Source organism: Gouania willdenowi, chromosome 17 (genome assembly GCF_900634775.1).
Source record: "Gouania willdenowi chromosome 17, fGouWil2.1, whole genome shotgun sequence".
Classification (NCBI taxonomy): domain Eukaryota; kingdom Metazoa; phylum Chordata; class Actinopteri; order Blenniiformes; family Gobiesocidae; genus Gouania; species Gouania willdenowi.
In genome coordinates this window covers 26,803,984-26,823,653 of record NC_041060.1, presented here as the reverse complement: position 1 = coordinate 26,823,653, position 19,670 = coordinate 26,803,984, and the positions used below count along the sequence as shown (strand labels likewise).

Below are 19,670 nucleotides of genomic sequence, written 5' to 3'. Positions count from 1 at the left end.
CATTCAGTCTGTTGTGAAATGTGTTCTGCTAATAAATGACACCGAAGGCTTCGACAGGATTATTTTATCATGATGTGTGAATGCTCAAAGCCACAAGGTGCCTAAAAGCAGTCCAGATTGGTTGACAGATTGACTGCGATATTACATCATTCCCAGGGCACCGTTTAAAAAACGTAATCCCCTTTGGGACTCGTTCTATTCTCTGTGCTGTAAATAATTTTGACAAAAGCAAAAACTGTGATTGACTCCTAGGTTATGTAAACAGCTCATCACATCTGTCGCTGGTGGTTTTCAAAGCTATTGATATCATTTTGTCAGTAAATGAGTGGAAATGAGCCCGGTTTACCTTTTCTACACTTCTGTTGTTACTGCTTGCTCTCATATTGTTTGTTGTCCTTTTTTTATGTGCGTTCTCAGTTATTCCAGGCGTGTGGCCCTCTCAGGGAGGGAGGAACCAGCAGCACGGGGGTCGATGAAATCTTAAAAAGAGGGAAGGTTACAGTGGAAGACAGCCTGGGAGAGGGCGCCAACAAAATGGAGAAGTTGGTTCGTGGTGATTCTACATTATTGTCATTGCTTACTGATAAGATAATCGAGGCAATTTATAATCGTTTCTTGTGAGATTGAAGCAATTCAACTATTTTGGGTTTGTATCACATTTGCATGGAAATTAACTCGGAAATGACTTTTCTTATTCTCCAGTAAAAGTTTTTGACTGATAAATGTGCCTCTACCTCAGGTGTCTGATGTAACAATAAGACTGAGAGACATGCAGTCATACTGGGTCTCTCTACCAAGAATCCTCTGCAGTGACAGAGTGGCTACTGGAACCGGAGCCGAGGAGAAGTGTTGGAATGGCATCAACCGGGCCAGGTACGGATTGGATATCATGACCAAATGTGATACTTAAAGCTGATATCCGGAGTTTCTGAGAAATCTATGTTTATGTATGATTCTTTTGAAATGCGAAAAAACACATAACTTGTCTTTTACTATGGTCTACTGTCAGTGGTCATTCATATACATTAATGTAAGTCCCTCCTTTGTCCTATAGACCCAGTGACGTGCCGTGAGCGCTAGGGTGGGGTAGGCAGGGCGTTGCAAATCGAGACCACCAATGTCGACACCAGTGTTTGGTATAACGGCGTTTAAAATAACCGCGTTTGTTTTTCAGTAACGGGGTAATCTACCTAATTACTTTTTACGCCGTTACAACGCCGTTATCGTTACTGAACGTCAAATGCGTTGCATTACATGTATTGATTGAATAAACTGTTATCAGAAAGCATCCCTGGCTTCTTACTCAGCTGTAGTGATGAGGTGGGTTAAAAACAAGGTGAGCTATTATGATTGGCTAAGGCCAATCAGAGCCAGTGTTTTTACACTGTGACAGCACATACACACACACACACAGACTACAGATTTGATGAATCAGCAGAGATGGTGAGCGTGGAGCAGTCTGATGAAAAGTTGTCCTTTTTAAGGTGGTGATACAAACACTACTTTAAATTACTTGTGGTCAAAGACAAGAACGTACATGTGAAGTGTTTATTATATCCAGGAGTGAAGACTTTGTCGACATCCATTGTCAGCAACTCAAATTTAATGAAGCACCTCACAACGACACACGCATCTAAAAAAATCAGAATGATTTGACATATAGCAACTTTTTTTAACAGTAATGCAAATAGTTACTTTCCTTGGTAATGAGTTACTTTTATTATAGAGCAGGGGTGTCCAATTCCGGTCCTCAAGGGCCACTATCCAGCATGTTTTAGATGTTTCCCTCTTCCAAAACACGTGATTCAAATGATCAACTCCTCATTCAGCTCTGCAGAAGCCTGATAACAATCCTAATCATTTGAATCAGGTGTGTTGGAAGAGAGAAACATCTAAAACATGCTGGATAGTGGCCCTCGAGGACCGGAATTGGACACCCCTGTTATAGAGTAATTCAGTTACTAACTCAGTTACTTTTTGGATCAAGTAGTGAGTAACTATAACTACGTATTTTTTTTAAAGTAATGTTCCCAACACTGGTCCACACCAATGACAATTTCATGTTTCTGCTGACAAGTGTTAATCTAACAAAATCAACATCGTAAAACACCATTAAAGAAACATAAACAATTATTCAATATAGCCTCCATACTCTCCCAATAAGATATATCTCATGACACGGCAGTGCATCCTTATTTGCGTTGGAAGCACAGAAACACGGAGAAAATGACAACAACTGCAACTGCTCAGAACAGCCTCAGTGAGACGCATCCTCAAAGCCTTCCTTTCACTGTGGAAAATACAAACAATGTTCTGACTTTAACTTTTCTGAAGGTCTGGTAGCTCAGGTGTTGGTCTCCCATCTTTTAAAAATTGTCATTTTTCCTCAAAAGAAAATGTCTTTATCGTCTCTTGCGCTGTCATCCTGCCTGTAGTGTTATCCCGCCCACTAGCTAGAGACCGTAGCAGCAGCGGTCACGCTGGATCAATTCACATTTTTGTTTTGGTTTGATTATGGTGTTCCCTGTGATATGACATCACTCTGCGAGACATTAAATTTTGGCCATATTCGGGTGTTTCTGTGGAAGCCACAATATCAACATCTACCATTGATTTGGCACAACTTTCAATCTGTGAAAACACCAGAAATGTCATTTTGGCATTGTTTTTTAGGACATACTGTCATCAGTAGTGGATGAGAACAACCAATGGATGAAATACAGGTACAGTTTTAAAAATGTTAGTTGACTTTGTCAAATATAAATCTAGTTCAACTAAAATGCATTAGAAAAGAAAAATAACATCTGAGCTCACACATGATCAAAAACTAATTCTAAAAAAAACACTGCCTTATCCTCATGTGAAAGATGGATAATACTAATAAAAAATCAGTCTAATCATATTGTCATAAAAACATAGACGTATGCATTAAATATTTTAAAAAGATCTATGCAAGTCAGTCAAGGATGTTGCACAATCAGAATCAGAATCAGAATCAACTTTATTGACCAAGAGTGTATGAATACACACGAGGAATTTGTTTTGGTGACCTGTGCTCTCTCAGATAGTGTAACATTAAATAATAACAATCAACTAGAATAAAGAAAAATAAATACAAAAATAAGTATAAACATAAATATAAGAGTAGTTAGACTAATATGTGCAAACTAAATAAAAATAACAAGATAATAATAATAGTAATAATAATAATAACAATAACAATAATAATAATAATAATAATAATAATAATAATAATAATAATAATAATAACGAAATAAAATAAAAATACAATAATAATAATAAGATAATACGATATGTAGCACGATGCTTGGGTCGCGATACGATATTATCGCGATATACCACGATATTCTACCCAGTTAATATCAAAATTAAACGTAGAGATGAAAAATCAAGTTGCTGTATCTGTTCATCAGAAGATATTGATCATTCAGAGGACAAATTGAGTCAAAACTATTTGCTGCAAAACATCCTCTTTATTATTTATTATTAGTGTTTTTGCACATTTTCACTGAAAAAAAGAAAATACAGTGTTACACATTGCCATCATAAAATAAAGTGCATCAAGTTTCTTTTCACTGAAACTACTGCGTAGAAGTCTTAAAGTAACCATGACAACATAATTAGAACAGATTATATGAAAATAAAATGACTGTGCATACATAAATATTGCAGGCATTACACACTTGCCATCATAAAGTCAAGTGCATCAAGTAACCATTGCAACGCATTGAAAGCATTGTAAGCACTGAAATAGTGCACAAATACACAAAAATACTGATATATTGTGAATTTTTTTTTTTTTCACACCCCAAGTCAATTGGAGCTTATATCCAGATTATGAATTTTTTGAAAGCGTAATTGAGTAAGTGCTCAAGGCTGATGTGGATGCAGGGGCCTGTTACATCAGGGTGCGTCTGCAAAAAAATAAAAAATAAAAAGAGAAGCCAGTGGAGGCCCACAGCACCATGACTGATCACCAGCCAAAAAAAAAATTAACTCAAAATTAACCAACACTTTATTGTGGATCAATAAGCCATGGTTCTTCTTCATTTCTTAAAAAGAAGAAGTCTCTACTCAAGCAACAGATTTTTTCGTGTCAGTTTAAAGCAATTCCAAAAGTGCATTGTGAACGCAAACCTAACCAAACCAAGGTGGTGAGGTTATCAACCCACCTGCACTCATTTGGACCGAATCCCAGACTATCTTGGTGTAAAGCAGCCTACGAGTGTGCAAACTAAAGGGATTCATGCTGCATCTACTCTGAGTTTAAGATAAAGCACTTTCTTATGTGATACAAAAAATTGTGTAACTGAGAAATTAATAAATCTGTGCCAATTTTCAATCGCACATGTTTTGTCAAGCCTTGAAATCTCTATTTTCTGAGAAGTGTCAGCTCTTTTCTTGTCTTTGCATGTTTCTCTCATCCAGGTATCTTCCTGAGGTGATAGGAGATGGACTAGCCAGTCAGATCAACAACCCAGAAGTGGAAATCGACATCACCAAACCGGACATGACAATAAGGCAACAAATAATGCAGCTGAAAATCATGACTCATCGTCTGAAGAATGCTCTTAACGGCCAGGATGTGGACTTTCAGGACACCAGTGAGTGATGTTACTGGAGACGTTTAAAGACTGTTTATTTAAAGCTTCTTAAGGGAATGTGAGTGTTACAGCTGGATTTTTTTTTTTTTTTCAAGTGAAGACAGAAAAAGTAGGTTTAACAGCTGTACGACTTTATAAAAGCACTTTAATATACTTGCTTTTAAATATTTATAGCACTTGGGTTGAATTAGCTTATCTTTTGGAAAATGTTTTCAATGCACTAATGTGAATTTTATCACTTACAGTATTTCTCCATTAAACAAAGCACAGAAAACTGTGCTACATTCAATATATGTATTTTTAATACATATCTGGAGTATTATGTAAGACATGATCCTTTGTCTTACAGTAACACAGTAAATGGGGCTTCCATTTTGACCGTTTACATTGTACTGCTTGTTAATAGTCGTCAGTCAAATCAGTCATCATATTAAGTAAATCATAATAATTTGATTAGCAAAAGAAATTACATGTGTCAAAAAGAACTAAAAATAGTCCCAAAAGAATATTTGTGGTAATTATTACTGTTAAGTATATGACTTGAAATATGTTGTTTTAATTAATATATTTAACTAAGAGCTAAGGTTAGAGTCTATACATTATACTAAATTAAAATTTTCACATATCTGTGACAATCTTTGTCCACTTATTGGCATTAGAGAGTCAATAGTTAGTGCCAATGACTTTTATTGCAAAAAACTAATAATATACCAGCTACTGAAAAACTAGCAACAGTTTATTGTAAATTCCACACTACATGTCGCACTGGAGTACAGGTCTATTTTCAAGAAATTTTCATGGAAGAAAACAACAAAAATAGATTGTGCGTGGCTAAAAGTTCACAACAAACACACTCTCACCTATAAACCACTCACACCAATTGTTTAAAGCTTTGCTTCCCAACTACCAGGCTGCAAAGAGTCCAATAATGTGTTTTATTTTCATGAATGTACCATGTATTTTATTTTGAAAAATCACTCCTGTAACTGTACATATGAAAGTGGGACGTCTACCGACCCCCTCGACCAACACCAACCGCCATATTTATAGTGGAGGATGTTAGCACAGTGCATATATTATCACCACGTTTCGCGCGTTGTGCACATGTGTGAGTACGCGCCATTAGGCTATACCGGAGGTTATGTGTACGTCAATAATCTAATTGATTTGAAACATTTTTACGATGGCGTGAGACTTGTTTTGACGCTCTTTCTTGCAGGTGACGATGTCAGCGGTTCAGGAAGTGGCATGTGCGCTGATGAACCATGCTCACGGGGCCCACGCCTTGTCGTTCCAAGCACTGACCAACCCATACTCTATGAATACCCTCCAGAAAACAAGAAGGTGAAAGCCTCAGCCCTACAGATCCTCCCGTCTGTCACCATCCTCCTGCTTTCACTGCTCCTTTTGCTGCTGCGGCGGTAATTGACTTGGGAGGCTGCCTACTGGGACTGCGTTTAGGACATGGATTTTGGGGCTCAGATGAGGAGAGGAGAGGGGAGGGTTGAGAAGTTAGTTACCAAAACTGAATAGATTAAAAAAAAAACAACAAGAACAACAACAGAAATCATCTGGATGGACTTCATTTGTTTCTGGATTTCCAAATGAAAATCGACTCATTCATTAGTATTTTTCTTCTGCCCTGGTCCTAAGATTCTTGCTATGATGTGACACAATTAGAGCTGGTCTTTTTGCATTGTCTAATGTTTTCTTTGATTTTTGGGGGGGATTATTTGAGATTATATCTGCACCTGAGACATTTAAATATAGTATAGTGTAGTCAGTGTATTGTTGCCTGTATGACGGCGTTGACACCTCAGATTGAGGAAGAAAGTGACTTTGCAGAGGTTTTCAGAAGCATTGATTCCATTGCATTAGTTATGTTACGTGAGTTTAATCATTTATTTATTGTTTATTATTAGCAGGCCCCTAATAGATTATGCTCCACACAGATGATGAGTGGAAATATGTAGAAGACACCAAGTATTAGCGCTATGATAACTTTTAAAAGAGGATAATCTGGAGAAAATGATCCTCTGGAACCCTTAATGCGTTAAGCCTCACAGCATCAAAATCACTCATGCGCTCGTTTAAAAGCACTCTAAAGTCAGCACTTTTTCCCATTGCATCATGTACGTTGTTACAGCAGCCGTAATTGGCCATTGTGTGAGCACTGCGGTGCATCTCCCCCTCTACGTGTCCGCTCAACCCCACATCTCCTCTCCTGTTTCCCCAGCTGCGCTAGATCTCTTTCTATCCCTCCAAACTCACTGCACAGCATCAACACCAGTGTCTGGTGTGCACAAAGCACACGCTCAGCCAGGATACGTCTCAGATGTCATCGTAGAGTGCTGTGTGTGTGTGCAGTGGAGATGTTGGTGAGGGATCACCCTCACAGCTGACGATAACCACGTTGTGAATATGGGCACTAGGAGCAAACAACAAAAAAACATTTTGATATGTCCCCTTTTAAAATCTTAGGGTTTTTTTGTCATATTCTTTGCGTACGGCTAATTCTACAACAAACACAACAATGTAGAGCATTCTCATTGCTTCTATTTGTTTTCAATAGGCCAAAAAATGTATGTTCGAACTACTTATGTCATCGTGTGTCAAAATAATGAATTCTCCCTTTCAGTTTAAAGCAAGTTTCTTTATACCAGTGCCCCTTTCTCCCTGTATCCCATACCCATGTATTCATTTTGTTGATCTTACAGTTTTCCTGCTTCAAGATGACACTGTTGCTTTTTTACATGTCAACCAAACTGGGAATGTTATGGGAACACAGGACGTTGCTGTTTGCATACACGCTACTCCTAGAGAAATGTTAACTGCAGATGCCGAGAACGTTTAAATTCAGACACAGCCAAGCTGCTGATGTAGGAAAGCTGTGAGCAGTGCATGTACAATATGTGTGCATCTACTTGTCTTGGACTGACAGCGGAAAAAGAGCCAAACGAGCAAGTTTTTATATAAATCTCGTTCGGTTGTCACGGAAATGAGACCATTTCAAATGCACTGGGCTAAAACTGTATGACAGAGTTGTTAAACTGACAGCAATGGGAGATTAATATAGCTCATTTGTCAAAAATAGCATTCTCAGCGTACTACTGTAATAACTCAGTCTGCATTGATATCTGCGCTATGGGCTGCTCCTGACAGGAAGAAAAACGAACAAAGACTTTTTTTTTTAGGTATATCAGTGCTTAAGATCTGTTTCCGTGCACATGGGACAATATGATTTAATTCACGATAGATAGTTACATCGTTAATTATACTGAAAGCTATTTATCTGGGCACTCAAGAATAGATGGAAGAATAAAAGTGATTATTTGACATAGTTACTGGTTGAGCATTGATAATGTGTTTGGGAGTAAGAGGTCTTTTTTAATAGGGTCTAATAATGAACATTTGTCTCTGTGTGAGTGTGTTTTTATCTGTTTTTCTGTTTAGTTCCTGATAAAGAAATCTGCCTGTGACTGCCTTTGAAACGTTGGGGTCAGTGAGAGCTTGTATGTTAGCATCGTTGTCGGAGGGAATCTTTTTTTTCGACGGAGTTTGACTAAAGAGCAGTCTGCGGTTACACGCCACATGGGTCTCGTATTTGTGACACTGAAGAGAAGTGTGAACGTGAAAGTACACATGCAGCCTCGTTAGAGAATTAGAAAGCACTCCGACTGTGACGGTGACATTCCAGTTCAAAGGCGACCTGCGACTCCAGACGGTTCCAGTGACTTCCTCACAATGTCATCGGCTGAAATTTGCACAACCCCCGACCCGCCACTCTCCCAACTATTTGCTTTTTGAGCTCACCCCCCCCTCCTCCTCCTCCTCCTATCCCACTTTGAAAAACCTGCACTTTTAAGAGGCCAATAAATGGCACTGTCTGCACAAAGACGTTGCAAAATGGCCAATCGATGCGGAAGTGATGATTATTGGTTGGTGTGTATGCAGATAAGTGTGGCCTGGGATAATGTCCGCTGTTTGTGAAACAGTGTAATTGCGACGCCGCTAAGTGTGAGATGGAATGGGAGGAGGATGTGCCCATGGAGTTGATCTCTCACCTGTACACCTCAATCCTTCCATGGTTGGTCTCTAAGGTGGTAAAGATGCACCGATGCATTTACATCCAGCTTTAAAATACACTGAGTTAAGAATGAGAGGCATTTGTGAAAGGTGCCAGTTAGGAGGTACAAAGTTCCTTTTTTTTTTTACGTTTCTTGTTTGATAAAATGGATTTATTGTCATCATTACTCTACAACGAGCCTGTTCTCATGTTTAAGATAGATAGCAGGAAGAGATTGAATATTAACTAAAGATGTCTCATTTGCTGTTGTACCTGAAACCTTGTGTCAATTATATACATTGTAAGATTTTCAGCTTGAGTTTTGTCCTGATTCTACATGTGTGTTTGTGTTTGTCTCACCAGTCTGTTCAATGGTAATTATGGTTGGTCTCACTAAGATTTGCACTGGCAGTAATCTCACATTGCAAACGTGTCTTTTTACTATTTCAGGCAACTTCAGATTCAGAGCCCAAGGACACTTTAACACACAATTGGTAACTAAACCTTACATCATGACCACAACCAAAACCACATGTATGGAAGCCCAAAAGAGTCACAATTAAATAAATAAAAACAACATTTTGAGTTTTGATAAATAACAGACAAATATATAAGATGGCCATTAAATTGTTAAATAAGGTAATAATATTATGAAATATGTTTTATTATTCTTTAATATCTAATAATAATTATTATTTATTATTATTATTATTAATAATAATATAATTATTATTACTAATTATTATTTATTATTATTATTAATAATATAATTATTATTAATAATTATTACTTTAATTATTATTGTAATTAAATATTTCATAACAATGTCATACCTTTTAAAATAATTACTTTTAGATTAGATTTTATAAAATAAAATAAACTTTTTTACAAAGTAAATTTTTATTTCATAATATCCTTTTCCACAATGTCCTTTTTTATTTCATAATGTCATTCTTTTAGCAGAATCAGTTGGTCTGTCAATCAAAGCACAAAAGGCGAAGCCAGTTAAGTGATTGGCTGATCCTTTACACAGACAGGAGCATCGATTCAAGCATGGAGAATATAATGTAACATATATATTGCATCACACCTTTGAGCAACACGGTCTCATCCCCAACTCGTCACATATTGACCATCGGTCAGGACCCCTTAGTGTCAATAATTTCCTTTCCAGGAATCAAACTTACATTGATAAATACATATGAGCGATGTAGTTAGTTCTCAGTAAAGTTGAATACTGCTGATAAAGTTTTAATATTAAATTAACCACCCCTAAATGTTTATTGTCACTGAAGTGTTGCAGATCTAATGTATGGTCAGTAGTATGTTATATATAACAACAAAAACAAAAATTGCATAAAAATTGCATAAAAAAAACAATTGCATAAATTAAAACAAAATAAAGTGTTACAGCTAGCCTTCTAATTAAAGTGAAGCCGTAGTATTTAAGACGTGTGTTTGGCTGTTATCCCTTCGGACTATACAGTTCCTATGATCCAGCGGTTGGTGACTCCAGGCTTATGGCTTCATGTGTTATTCTGCAATAATCCTAAACATAACATTTTTACAGGAAATGTATAACTGAGCTGCTTTGTCAGATGAAATGCGACTTGAAAAAAGGCAAAACAAGGAACACATATAGTTTGTTAGCAAACAGTTAACTATTAGCTATATGTGAGGTCGCTCTGTCCTTTGAGCTTATACGCTGCTACTCCATATCTGTTAGCCTATATAGTCTCTGGATCTGGTCCTCAGGGAAGTGATTGCATAAAAACAACTTATCACTGTCAGCAACTGGAGTAACTGGAGTTGCCAACTTGCTAAAAGCCTTGAGACTCATTCCCAGTCTTTTCATGCTGTTCTCTGAACAGCATGAAAAGCACAGACAGATGCTGGATTTCTGAGGGTGTTCTAACCCAGACCTTCCCCTAAGCAAGTCACACTACAAAACTCACTCACACGTGCTGTCCCTTAGACGAGAAAAACGCAAATGTGACGTATATTGTGCAGCAAGTACACAAAAGGACAACAAAAGGACAGAAAAGAGCAAGAAAAACACAAAAAGTTACACCAAAAACACACAAAACTACTACAAAAACAAACAATTCGAAAACAAAAATACATGGAATGATTCCAAAATATATCAAGTTTTCTATTTTGGATGAATAGAAAATTACAATATTGCCTATATCAATATATTTTCTATTTTATCATATTTTGTTTTAAAATTTTCTTTTTCTACTTCTCAGAACAGCATAAAAAGCTCAGTTAGATGATCACTGACCTTCATCTAAACAAGCCACACAACAGAACTCACTCACACATGCTGTCTTTTAGAGGAAAAGCCCAAAGTGGCACATATTGTGCAGCTGTTTGTTAATAAATGTGCTTGTGAGGCATTTTGTCACAACAGATTTAACCGAGAATTGTCTTTCTGGTAAGACTTCATTTGAATTGAAATTATCGAGATTTATATTTTGAGAAGAACTATCGATATGAGTTTTGGTCCATATCACCCAGCCCTAGAGAGAAAACTGTGGTGTCTTGGCGTGGAAGATTTCAAAAACTCTTGTCCTGTTTTGATTTCCCTCTGCTTCTACACACTGAATATGATCAATGGGTCACCATGCCACTCCACAGTTACTGTATGGCTCCTGCACTGCAGACTAGTATGGAGGCCAACTACGCTGCCCTGTCAGAGATTTGTCTCAACAGTTGATACTGATTTAGGTTGTTCAGCGCTGCTAACTGATGAGAAGACAGCTATAAGCTAAAGACTTTAGCGTTAGTATACTATTCGACGCACTGGGTACCACCTTGGCGTTCATTTTTGACACTGAGGGTCTGTAAGCTGCTTTTCACCGTAACTTTTCAAAATAAGACTTCTACCCCTAAGCCCTAATCATAAGTTATGGATACATTTCTCACTAGAAATGTAGTAAAAACAATTGTAAAGCCACAATCTATTTTGAAATAAGGCAATTTGCCACTATATGACACCAAAGGTACCCTCCCGAGTTGAGATGAGAATGTGAAGCACTCACCAGAAAAAGACCCCATGCTTGGGCTGTGTGTTTGTGTGTGTGGTGCCTGTTCTGTGCAGCTCCAGTACACTAATAAGAAAGTATCCACAAATACTATCACACATGGGCCTTTTTCAGCGTGACAACCAACTAATAGGTCTAATAATGAAGAAGAATGGCTGCAGAGTCTATTTCTTACCTTTGTGACTTAATGTTCAGAATAGAAAGGTTAATATTGTCACTTTCAATAAGTTATTCCATGATTCCTCATTCCTTGGTTTTTCTATTGTGGTTTTTGTCTGATCAGTGCTAATAATGATGTCAATGGCTTGTTGTCTTGTCAGTCAAATAGGTAAGCATCATTGCCTCACAGCCAGAATGTGACCCTTTCAAACTGTAGGTCATTTTCTGTTGTTGCCTTTTTCCTTGTGTACCTGCATTGGGTGGACACTTTCACACTATCAGCTATTGATTGTGTCTGAAGCATTTTTCCTTCTTTCTCAGACACTACACTACACAGTTGCACAAAAACACACACAAGGTAATCTCAGCCGCATAGCTTTTAGCTTTGCTTTTGATTCAGACCACTTATATGAGTGACTGCCTCCCATTCTCGCATGTCTCCCTTCTTGAAAAATCAGCTCAGAGGCACAAAGCACTTGTCAATTTGATTTTTCCCATTCCAATACACCCGGCTTTCCCGTCAGGATAACTGACACTGAGTGCAGAACCCTTAAAAACCTATTATTACATTGTTATTCTTTCAAATACTTTGGGGAAAAGAGTTTTCATTAATGAACAATTTTGACAATGTTGAGGGTAGCATTTTAGAGAACATTGACTTTGTGTCTTGAGGTCATTGTCTCAACAAACACAAACCTTTTTTTGGCATGACAAAAACATTTTATACAGTGTTTAAAAAATAAAAATAGAGAAACTTTTACTTTAAAAGAATAGATTTCAATTGGAAAACAATGAAGTGGATACTTTCTTCTGGAATGGGCATTTAGTTAGGAATTAGAGGAATTAAATGATCAACCTACATAAAGTTGAAAAAAATTCAAGTGAAAAAAGATGCAGCATCCTGGGTTATTTTTGCTGAAATTTCAATGCAGCAACTCCAAATGGTGTTCAGTACTTTGTATGGCTTATATGAATGCCTGAAAACATCAGGGCATGATCTGAATGAGACTATTGATGGTGTCTTCTAGATCTGGAATAGGTTATCAGTCAGTCTGAAGTACAACCTGGTGGCGGCGGATGAACGTAACATGACGTCCCAGAGATATTGTTTTTGGATTTAGGTCAGACATGCATGGGGGGTAGCCAATAATTTGAATTCCTTCATCCTCCAGGAGCTGTCAACATACGCTTGTCACAATAGGCCAAACATTGTCATTTCTGCAGGAGGAACTCAGGATCCACTGCATCAGCATAGTCAAAGGATTTCACCTTAATTGTCTACCTATTAGCAGTCAGGGTCCCATTGTAAGACGTCTGTGCATCCTTCCAGGGATATGTTTCCCCTTACCATCACTCGGTCAGACATCGCTGGTGAAACAGAGCAGGAGAGATGATCACAAGATTCAAGGAGAAACTGGCAAACAAGCTACGAAAGTACCAACACCTTTAAAACACATCCCAGATGGAGTACAAGGACTATAGAGAAGTGCTAAGGATTGTGGGAAATGTAGGATTTTACTGGAAAGTACCAAGCAGCCGTGAACTCGAGGAATCGACTCTGCAGATGTCTGCCGGAGTATGTTTGAGCCTTAAAGCTGCATCTATGTAGAATCATGAGACTTATATAGAAAAAAACACGCTCCCCTCTTCCCTGTTTCAAAACTTATCATCGGTATCCCCATGAACGCATGGCGCCCTTAGTGACTTTTTTCTCAATAGAGACTAGTGACAATCGTAGGAACTTTATCTTGTGTTGTTAAAGTTTTCTGGTGTTTGAAAGACTCTGACATGAAAACACATATCACTCTCTAGTTACTCCCCTGAGCAGTGGCTGCTGATGAGAGCTCCTTCCCCGCTCACAGAGTCGGCAGCAGTGATCTCAGCTGCCGGTCAGACCCACATCGCTAGTACATCTAGACTTGGATGTGTTTCTCTTAGATTTACATGTGATTTATCCCGTCTGTTCTCACTCTCTCTCTAACACCAGTATGTGGAGTAGACCTTGCGCAGTCCTGGAGATCCGCGCAAACTCAAAACGGACCTCCGTAAGTTTGTTACGCCCGAGTATGTTTGTGCCTTTAGACTGTTGCTTCTCCACTTACTTTGCCGTGTAACCATTGTGCCTAATACCGCAATGGGGACTTCTCCTGCTGGAATGTCCGCCATTGTACTTTACTACGGAAGATGTGAATGCGCTTCAACTTTAATCGGGCTGTAACACCCCAAAACAGCTCATGGAGCATTCAGTTTGTAAAAAGATCTCTGATTGGCTGAAAGGCTGGGTCACGCTCTTGGATTTCTAAACTTCACCTATAGAGCCCAGAGAAGATGTAAAAGTGTACTGTCCTTCAGAACACTTTGGATTACAATATGCTCAAAGGTGATTATGGATTTTTGACTAAGTGAAACAGAAAAAAAAATACATACTGCAGCTTTAAGTTACTACGACACAATCTCACAGGGAGATGCGACACTTACACAAAATGGAAAGTATCTATTTTAATGCTGCTAACACAATTTCCGCATTCTTTCAAGCTCATGTGTTTTGATTGGATGGCATGTCGTGCCATTAAATCTTTCTACAACATTTCATTTAGGGCTTGGGTTGGGGCTTAGGTACGGGTTACAGTTAAGATGATAAATCCCATTCCTGTTTAGGGGACATCTCATTATTTCCTCACTGGTGCACCTGTTGTTAATTGTCGTGTTAACACAAAGCAGCTGAATCTGATTAAAAACCACAGTGTTTATGTAATATTCAGCATTCAAACATTAATCTACTACACGTGTAAAATTCATGGCTCCGGGGGCCAAATCCAGCCCTTTGGAGCATCCAATTAGGCCCGCAGGAGAAAGCAAAAATTACAGAGAAAACATGAATTATTGGGTATATTAAACTCAACAATCCTGGTACTTATATTGTATGATTGCTGCCATTTTTAATGTTAAACTGTTGAAAAAAAAGTAAATTCTTGCAAAATCGTTCAATTCTCTTCAAATTATTACATAAAATTTCCCTTATTCTAATAAAAATTGGTCACAAAACTAAGAAAATTCTTGTGAAGATCCTGTTGGGATGGATATCTATCACTTATTGCTTGGATATTGTTGGTTTCGTACATATTTTGTATTTTATGTATACGTAGAAGTGCAAACTATTGCACAATAATGTTGAAATTACTTGTTTTACCGTATAAAATCTGTGGCCCACTTGAGATCAAACTGTTCTGCATTTGGCCCCTGAACTAAAATGAGTTTGACGCCCCTGATCTACTACTATATACCCTATTGGTCTCCAGTCCATTGAAGGAATAACTCATCTAGACTATCACAATATGTCTCATGGTGAAATTATAGATTTCAATTAACTTAACATGTTAAATAAAACAAGGGATATAGTGTGACGACGACATTCATCATTTGGTCCAAATTGTAAGAGGTTTTTTTTTTTTTTTTTTTTAAATTAGTGGCAACTTTTCCATGCTTTGGGTTCATTAACTGGAGTCTTTTTCCTCTCTTTGATCTGTCGTGTTTAAACTAAATCTTCTCACCATTTTTTCTCTCTCCATCTTGTTCTGACTCACTGTGTAAGTTTATAAGTCACTGCATGTATTCAAGATCAAGGGCTTCACCCCCATTACTTCTGTCAGATGACTGAATAAATACGAAAAAGAGTTAAAAGGCATAAAGCTCAGTGAATGGGTTCTGCTGTACAAATGCAGACACATTGCCACCTAGTGGTAAGGCTTCACTAACATTTATAGAAAAGATCCCTGTATCAAAACTGCTGAAGTATTCAGTTAATGCACATTTACATGTTGGACTCTAAACTCTCTCTCCAGTTATATACGTACATGTCACTACGGATTACCATAAACCAAACATCAATTGTCTTTAGAGATGCAAATGCAACTATGAAAAGCTAAATCATGAATTATTTCTTAGTGTGCATTCATAAATATTGTATATCAGATAATATATTTTTCCACATATTTTGGTTATAACTTTGATAACCATTGAGATTTTCTAGGTTATACGAACACATTATTGTTTCTTCCATTGATGCTTGTTATTGTCCATGGGTGAACTACTGTAGCTGTCTGCTGAGTATGTACAACAGTGTCTGAAATATAGGCTTAAAATGACTCATTCTGTTGGAAATAGATTCAGTAATATTGTCAAGTACCACCTGCAAGGTGCCCAAGTAGGCCTAAGGGTACACGTACCCCTCGTTGAGAATCCCTGGGACAAAGGAATCCCAAATACAGGAAAATATCATCAAACAAAACCTTTTGAAAGTAAATTCATGCTTGTTTTAGAAAGCGTTTATTCGTACAGACAACCATCGGTGCTATTGGTACGTTTACCAAAGGTTTAGGGTTAGTGTGGTGGTGTGGTGTGGCAGTCTATACCTCTAACTCCTCCTACAGGCAAACCAAACCCAATCTAAAATCAATTAGCTCAATAACAAAATCAATTCTCATAAACAACACACAAAACAACAAAACATAAATTAACCAAGCATCCATAATGAATTAATGTTAATTCATTCACCTCCAATGTTTTAAAAATCCATAACAAAACAAAAATGACACAAACACGCAAACAAACACAAATGATGGTAGGCCTTTCCCTGCAAAGCGGACGTTGTTTGACCAGTAACATGGTTATTGAAAAGGGTACACAAGACTGATGAAACCAGTAACCAGAACAATGTTAACAGACAGATCAATGGAATGATGATGCAAGTTTTGAACTCAGTTCAGAGTGAGACTTTGGCTGCAGTGGCGGTTTAGGGTAAAATCTGATAAAAGACGCATACATTTGTACAAATAAAACTATTAATTCATCATCAAGCTCTGCAGAAGCCTGATAGCGAGCCTAGTTAATTCAATCAGGTGTGTTGGAAGAGGGAAACATCTAAAACATGCTGGATAGGGGCTCTTGAGGACCAGGATTGGCCATCTCTGGGTTAGAGTTAAAGGGGACATATCATGCTAAATCCACTTTTTTAGCCCTTAAATGCATTTTGATGTATATTTAGATTGTTTAGAAGCACAGAAAAGTTCAAATTAATCTCTTCAGGTGCTTCGTTGATATCTTTATATTCTGTTTTGGTCATATTTTTCAATCTGTTTCGATTTTTCAATTCTCTATTACGTTTTTTGAACAATAACGTCAGCGGAACTGCCAAATTAGGACATCGACTCCAGCCCAACACTTGGCAAGCCGCCATTTTTATTTCTCGCTTTTATTTTGTAGTCCAAGCTCAAGGATGCCGAAGTTACGAGAGGATAAGTCAAAATGTTCGGTTGTTGGATGTAGTAACCCACACGCTTCATTACACCGTCTCCCAGCATCAGAACCTTTTCAAAGTGCCTGGTTGAGTTTCATTTTTCACGGAAATGTACCCATATCTGTGGGTAAGGTCATTTTTGTGTGCGCGAAGCACTTCAAGGATGACTGCTTCAGCAACCTCCGCCAGTATTAAGAAGGATTTGCCGAAAGACTTTGTCTGATTGATGGTTCAATTCTTTCTTTGGAGACGACGAACAGAGCACTTCGGTAAGCTGTAAATAACGCTAAAAAGTGTGATGATAAGACGTCCCTGTCATTGTTTTGGTAGCATTAGCAGTTGCACCGTCTTCATATGTTAGCGCTGTGTGCTCGTTTTAGATCCTTGATGATATGGCCTACGTGATTTAATTTAAGTCTAAAGTTTTCATTAGTCATTTCATTTTGCCGTTTTTGTCTCCGAAAAGACTGTATTAAAATGCATTTTGTGACGTTAACTTGGCGCTAGCGTTAGCTCGGTGCTTGTGTTAGCTCACTTGTTAGGGTTCTGCAGGTTCATCATCTTCATTTTCATCTCACTCCGCCGGGTCAGACTCTGGCTCAAACATGTAAGGCTGGATGGACAAGTCTTCTGTTGTTGACATTTTGTAAATAACGTGTGAATAAACTTTTTCTGCGCCGCTACATAGCCATATCGCTTCTATCAAACTACAAAAATGGCCGAGCAGGGTGGAGTTGAACCTGGAGAGGGGGCGGGGTATGAAGTGTCTCATTTGCATTTAAAGAGGCGGCACCAAAACGAGTTGCTCTCAGAAGCACATTAGAAAAGGGTAGAAAAGGGATCTGTGGAGCTATAATAATGAGGAATTCAGACCCAAGCATTGCAGTTCCGCTTTATATAGACCACAACTGTATGATTTATATGTAAAAAGAAAGAATTTAAAACCATGATATGTCCCCTTTAAGGTTAAGATTTAGGGTAAGGTTTAGTCAGTCATTGGTCACAAGACCAATGACTGACCTATCATGTGACCTTATCTGACCAATGACTGACCAATCACGTGACCTAAACTCGCCAAATAGGGGCGCTGCATACGGATAGAATGTTGGCATAAGATAAGGCAACCGTACGTATAGCCACTGCCTTAACATTTCTTACTCCAGAGGGGTATTCCATAAAGGAGGGTTAACAAACTCTGAGTCTATCCATAAACTCTGGGTCAACATACCCAGCGATGCGAAACTCTGGATATCTGATTCCATTACAGCTGGTATGAAGTGGGTCAATCAACCCTGAGTATGTAAACCTTGGGTTAATTTTGTGCACGCGCGCGATAAAAAGCCATCATCAATGGATCAGAGATTTACTCGAGCTGCCATGACAACCAAACGGAAGATAATGATTTATTCACCCTAATGGGTGAAATAAGCCGGTGTTTGAGGAATATGAGCCTGTTCTAAAGGTGTGTTCAGTCTTCAGTGACTATAGTGGCTTACATCACCCGTAATTAGTCACACTTTTTGGTCGCTTGGTCACTTAATTGCTTCAGTGACGTGACGAGCGGTGAATAATATAAATAAAATGTGTCTGTAGAGACGTGGCAGCAGCATAGGATGGCTGCATAGAGAGCCCTCCTGTTACACTGGCTATAAAGCCAGTGACTGCCTCTTGATATTACATGATATATATATTGATTATATTTTAATGTAATATTGTCGCCAGAGTCATCTCGACGTCCTAAAAAATGTCATAAAAAAACACTGAAGCGGGACGCGAACCTGCGACCCATCGCTTCCAAAACCAATTTAGAATTCACTGCATCATCATACCTTCAAAGATCCATGAACTACAGATTTAACTATGTAACAATCTAAAACAACAATCGAGCCTTAAAAGTGGATTTATTTATATTATCATCTCCTCCTTTATATTATCCACAGGTTTGTATTCAGGGAACTTTACTACAGACGTCAGTAGATGTTTTAATGCAGATCAACCTCTGTGTCTTTCACTTAATGATCTGTATCCACAATATTATGTGAGCACGTCTGTGGTGTGTGATGTTACTAATGTGTTTCAGAGAAGAGTGTTAAGGTAAATTAAAGTGTTCAGAAACGGTGTTCAGGTGGGCGGAGCCAGGTAGAAACCCAGGGTTTCTTTGATAAAACCTGCCAACGACCAGGTTTAGTTCACGGACAATGTTGCCATGGTAACAAACTCAGAGATGAACATACCTCGCGTTTAGGAATGGGATTCTCAGAGTTTCTCTCATTTGAGCCCAAACATACTCAGAGTTTGAACATAACCTACTTTATGGAATACCCCTCTGGGGTGCTTATTGTGTTTGTGTATGGTTAGTGTTGTTTAATGTAGGTGTTAGTGGCAGGTTTTGAGGCCTTCGTCTCAGGGGAAATGACATAATTGCCTAATTTGATTAATTTTCTATTTGCATGTAATTGTAATGGACGCTGCAGGAG

The 19,670-nt window shown here is 38.1% G+C and overlaps 1 protein-coding gene across 1 annotated transcript in view; it reads left to right on the top strand.

Moving 5' to 3' along the window:
• gpc1b (glypican 1b) overlaps positions 1-9,004 on the top strand; it is a 127,088-nt gene extending 118,084 nt beyond the window's left edge. Inside the window, exons 7-10 of the mRNA XM_028473099.1 lie at positions 418-546; positions 740-873; positions 4,450-4,625; positions 5,845-9,004. Coding sequence (XP_028328900.1) covers positions 418-546; positions 740-873; positions 4,450-4,625; positions 5,845-6,050 — 645 coding nt within the window. The 3' untranslated portion in view covers positions 6,051-9,004. The remainder of the gene's footprint in view (positions 1-417; positions 547-739; positions 874-4,449; positions 4,626-5,844) is intronic.
• The last annotated feature ends 10,666 nt before the right edge of the window (positions 9,005-19,670 follow it).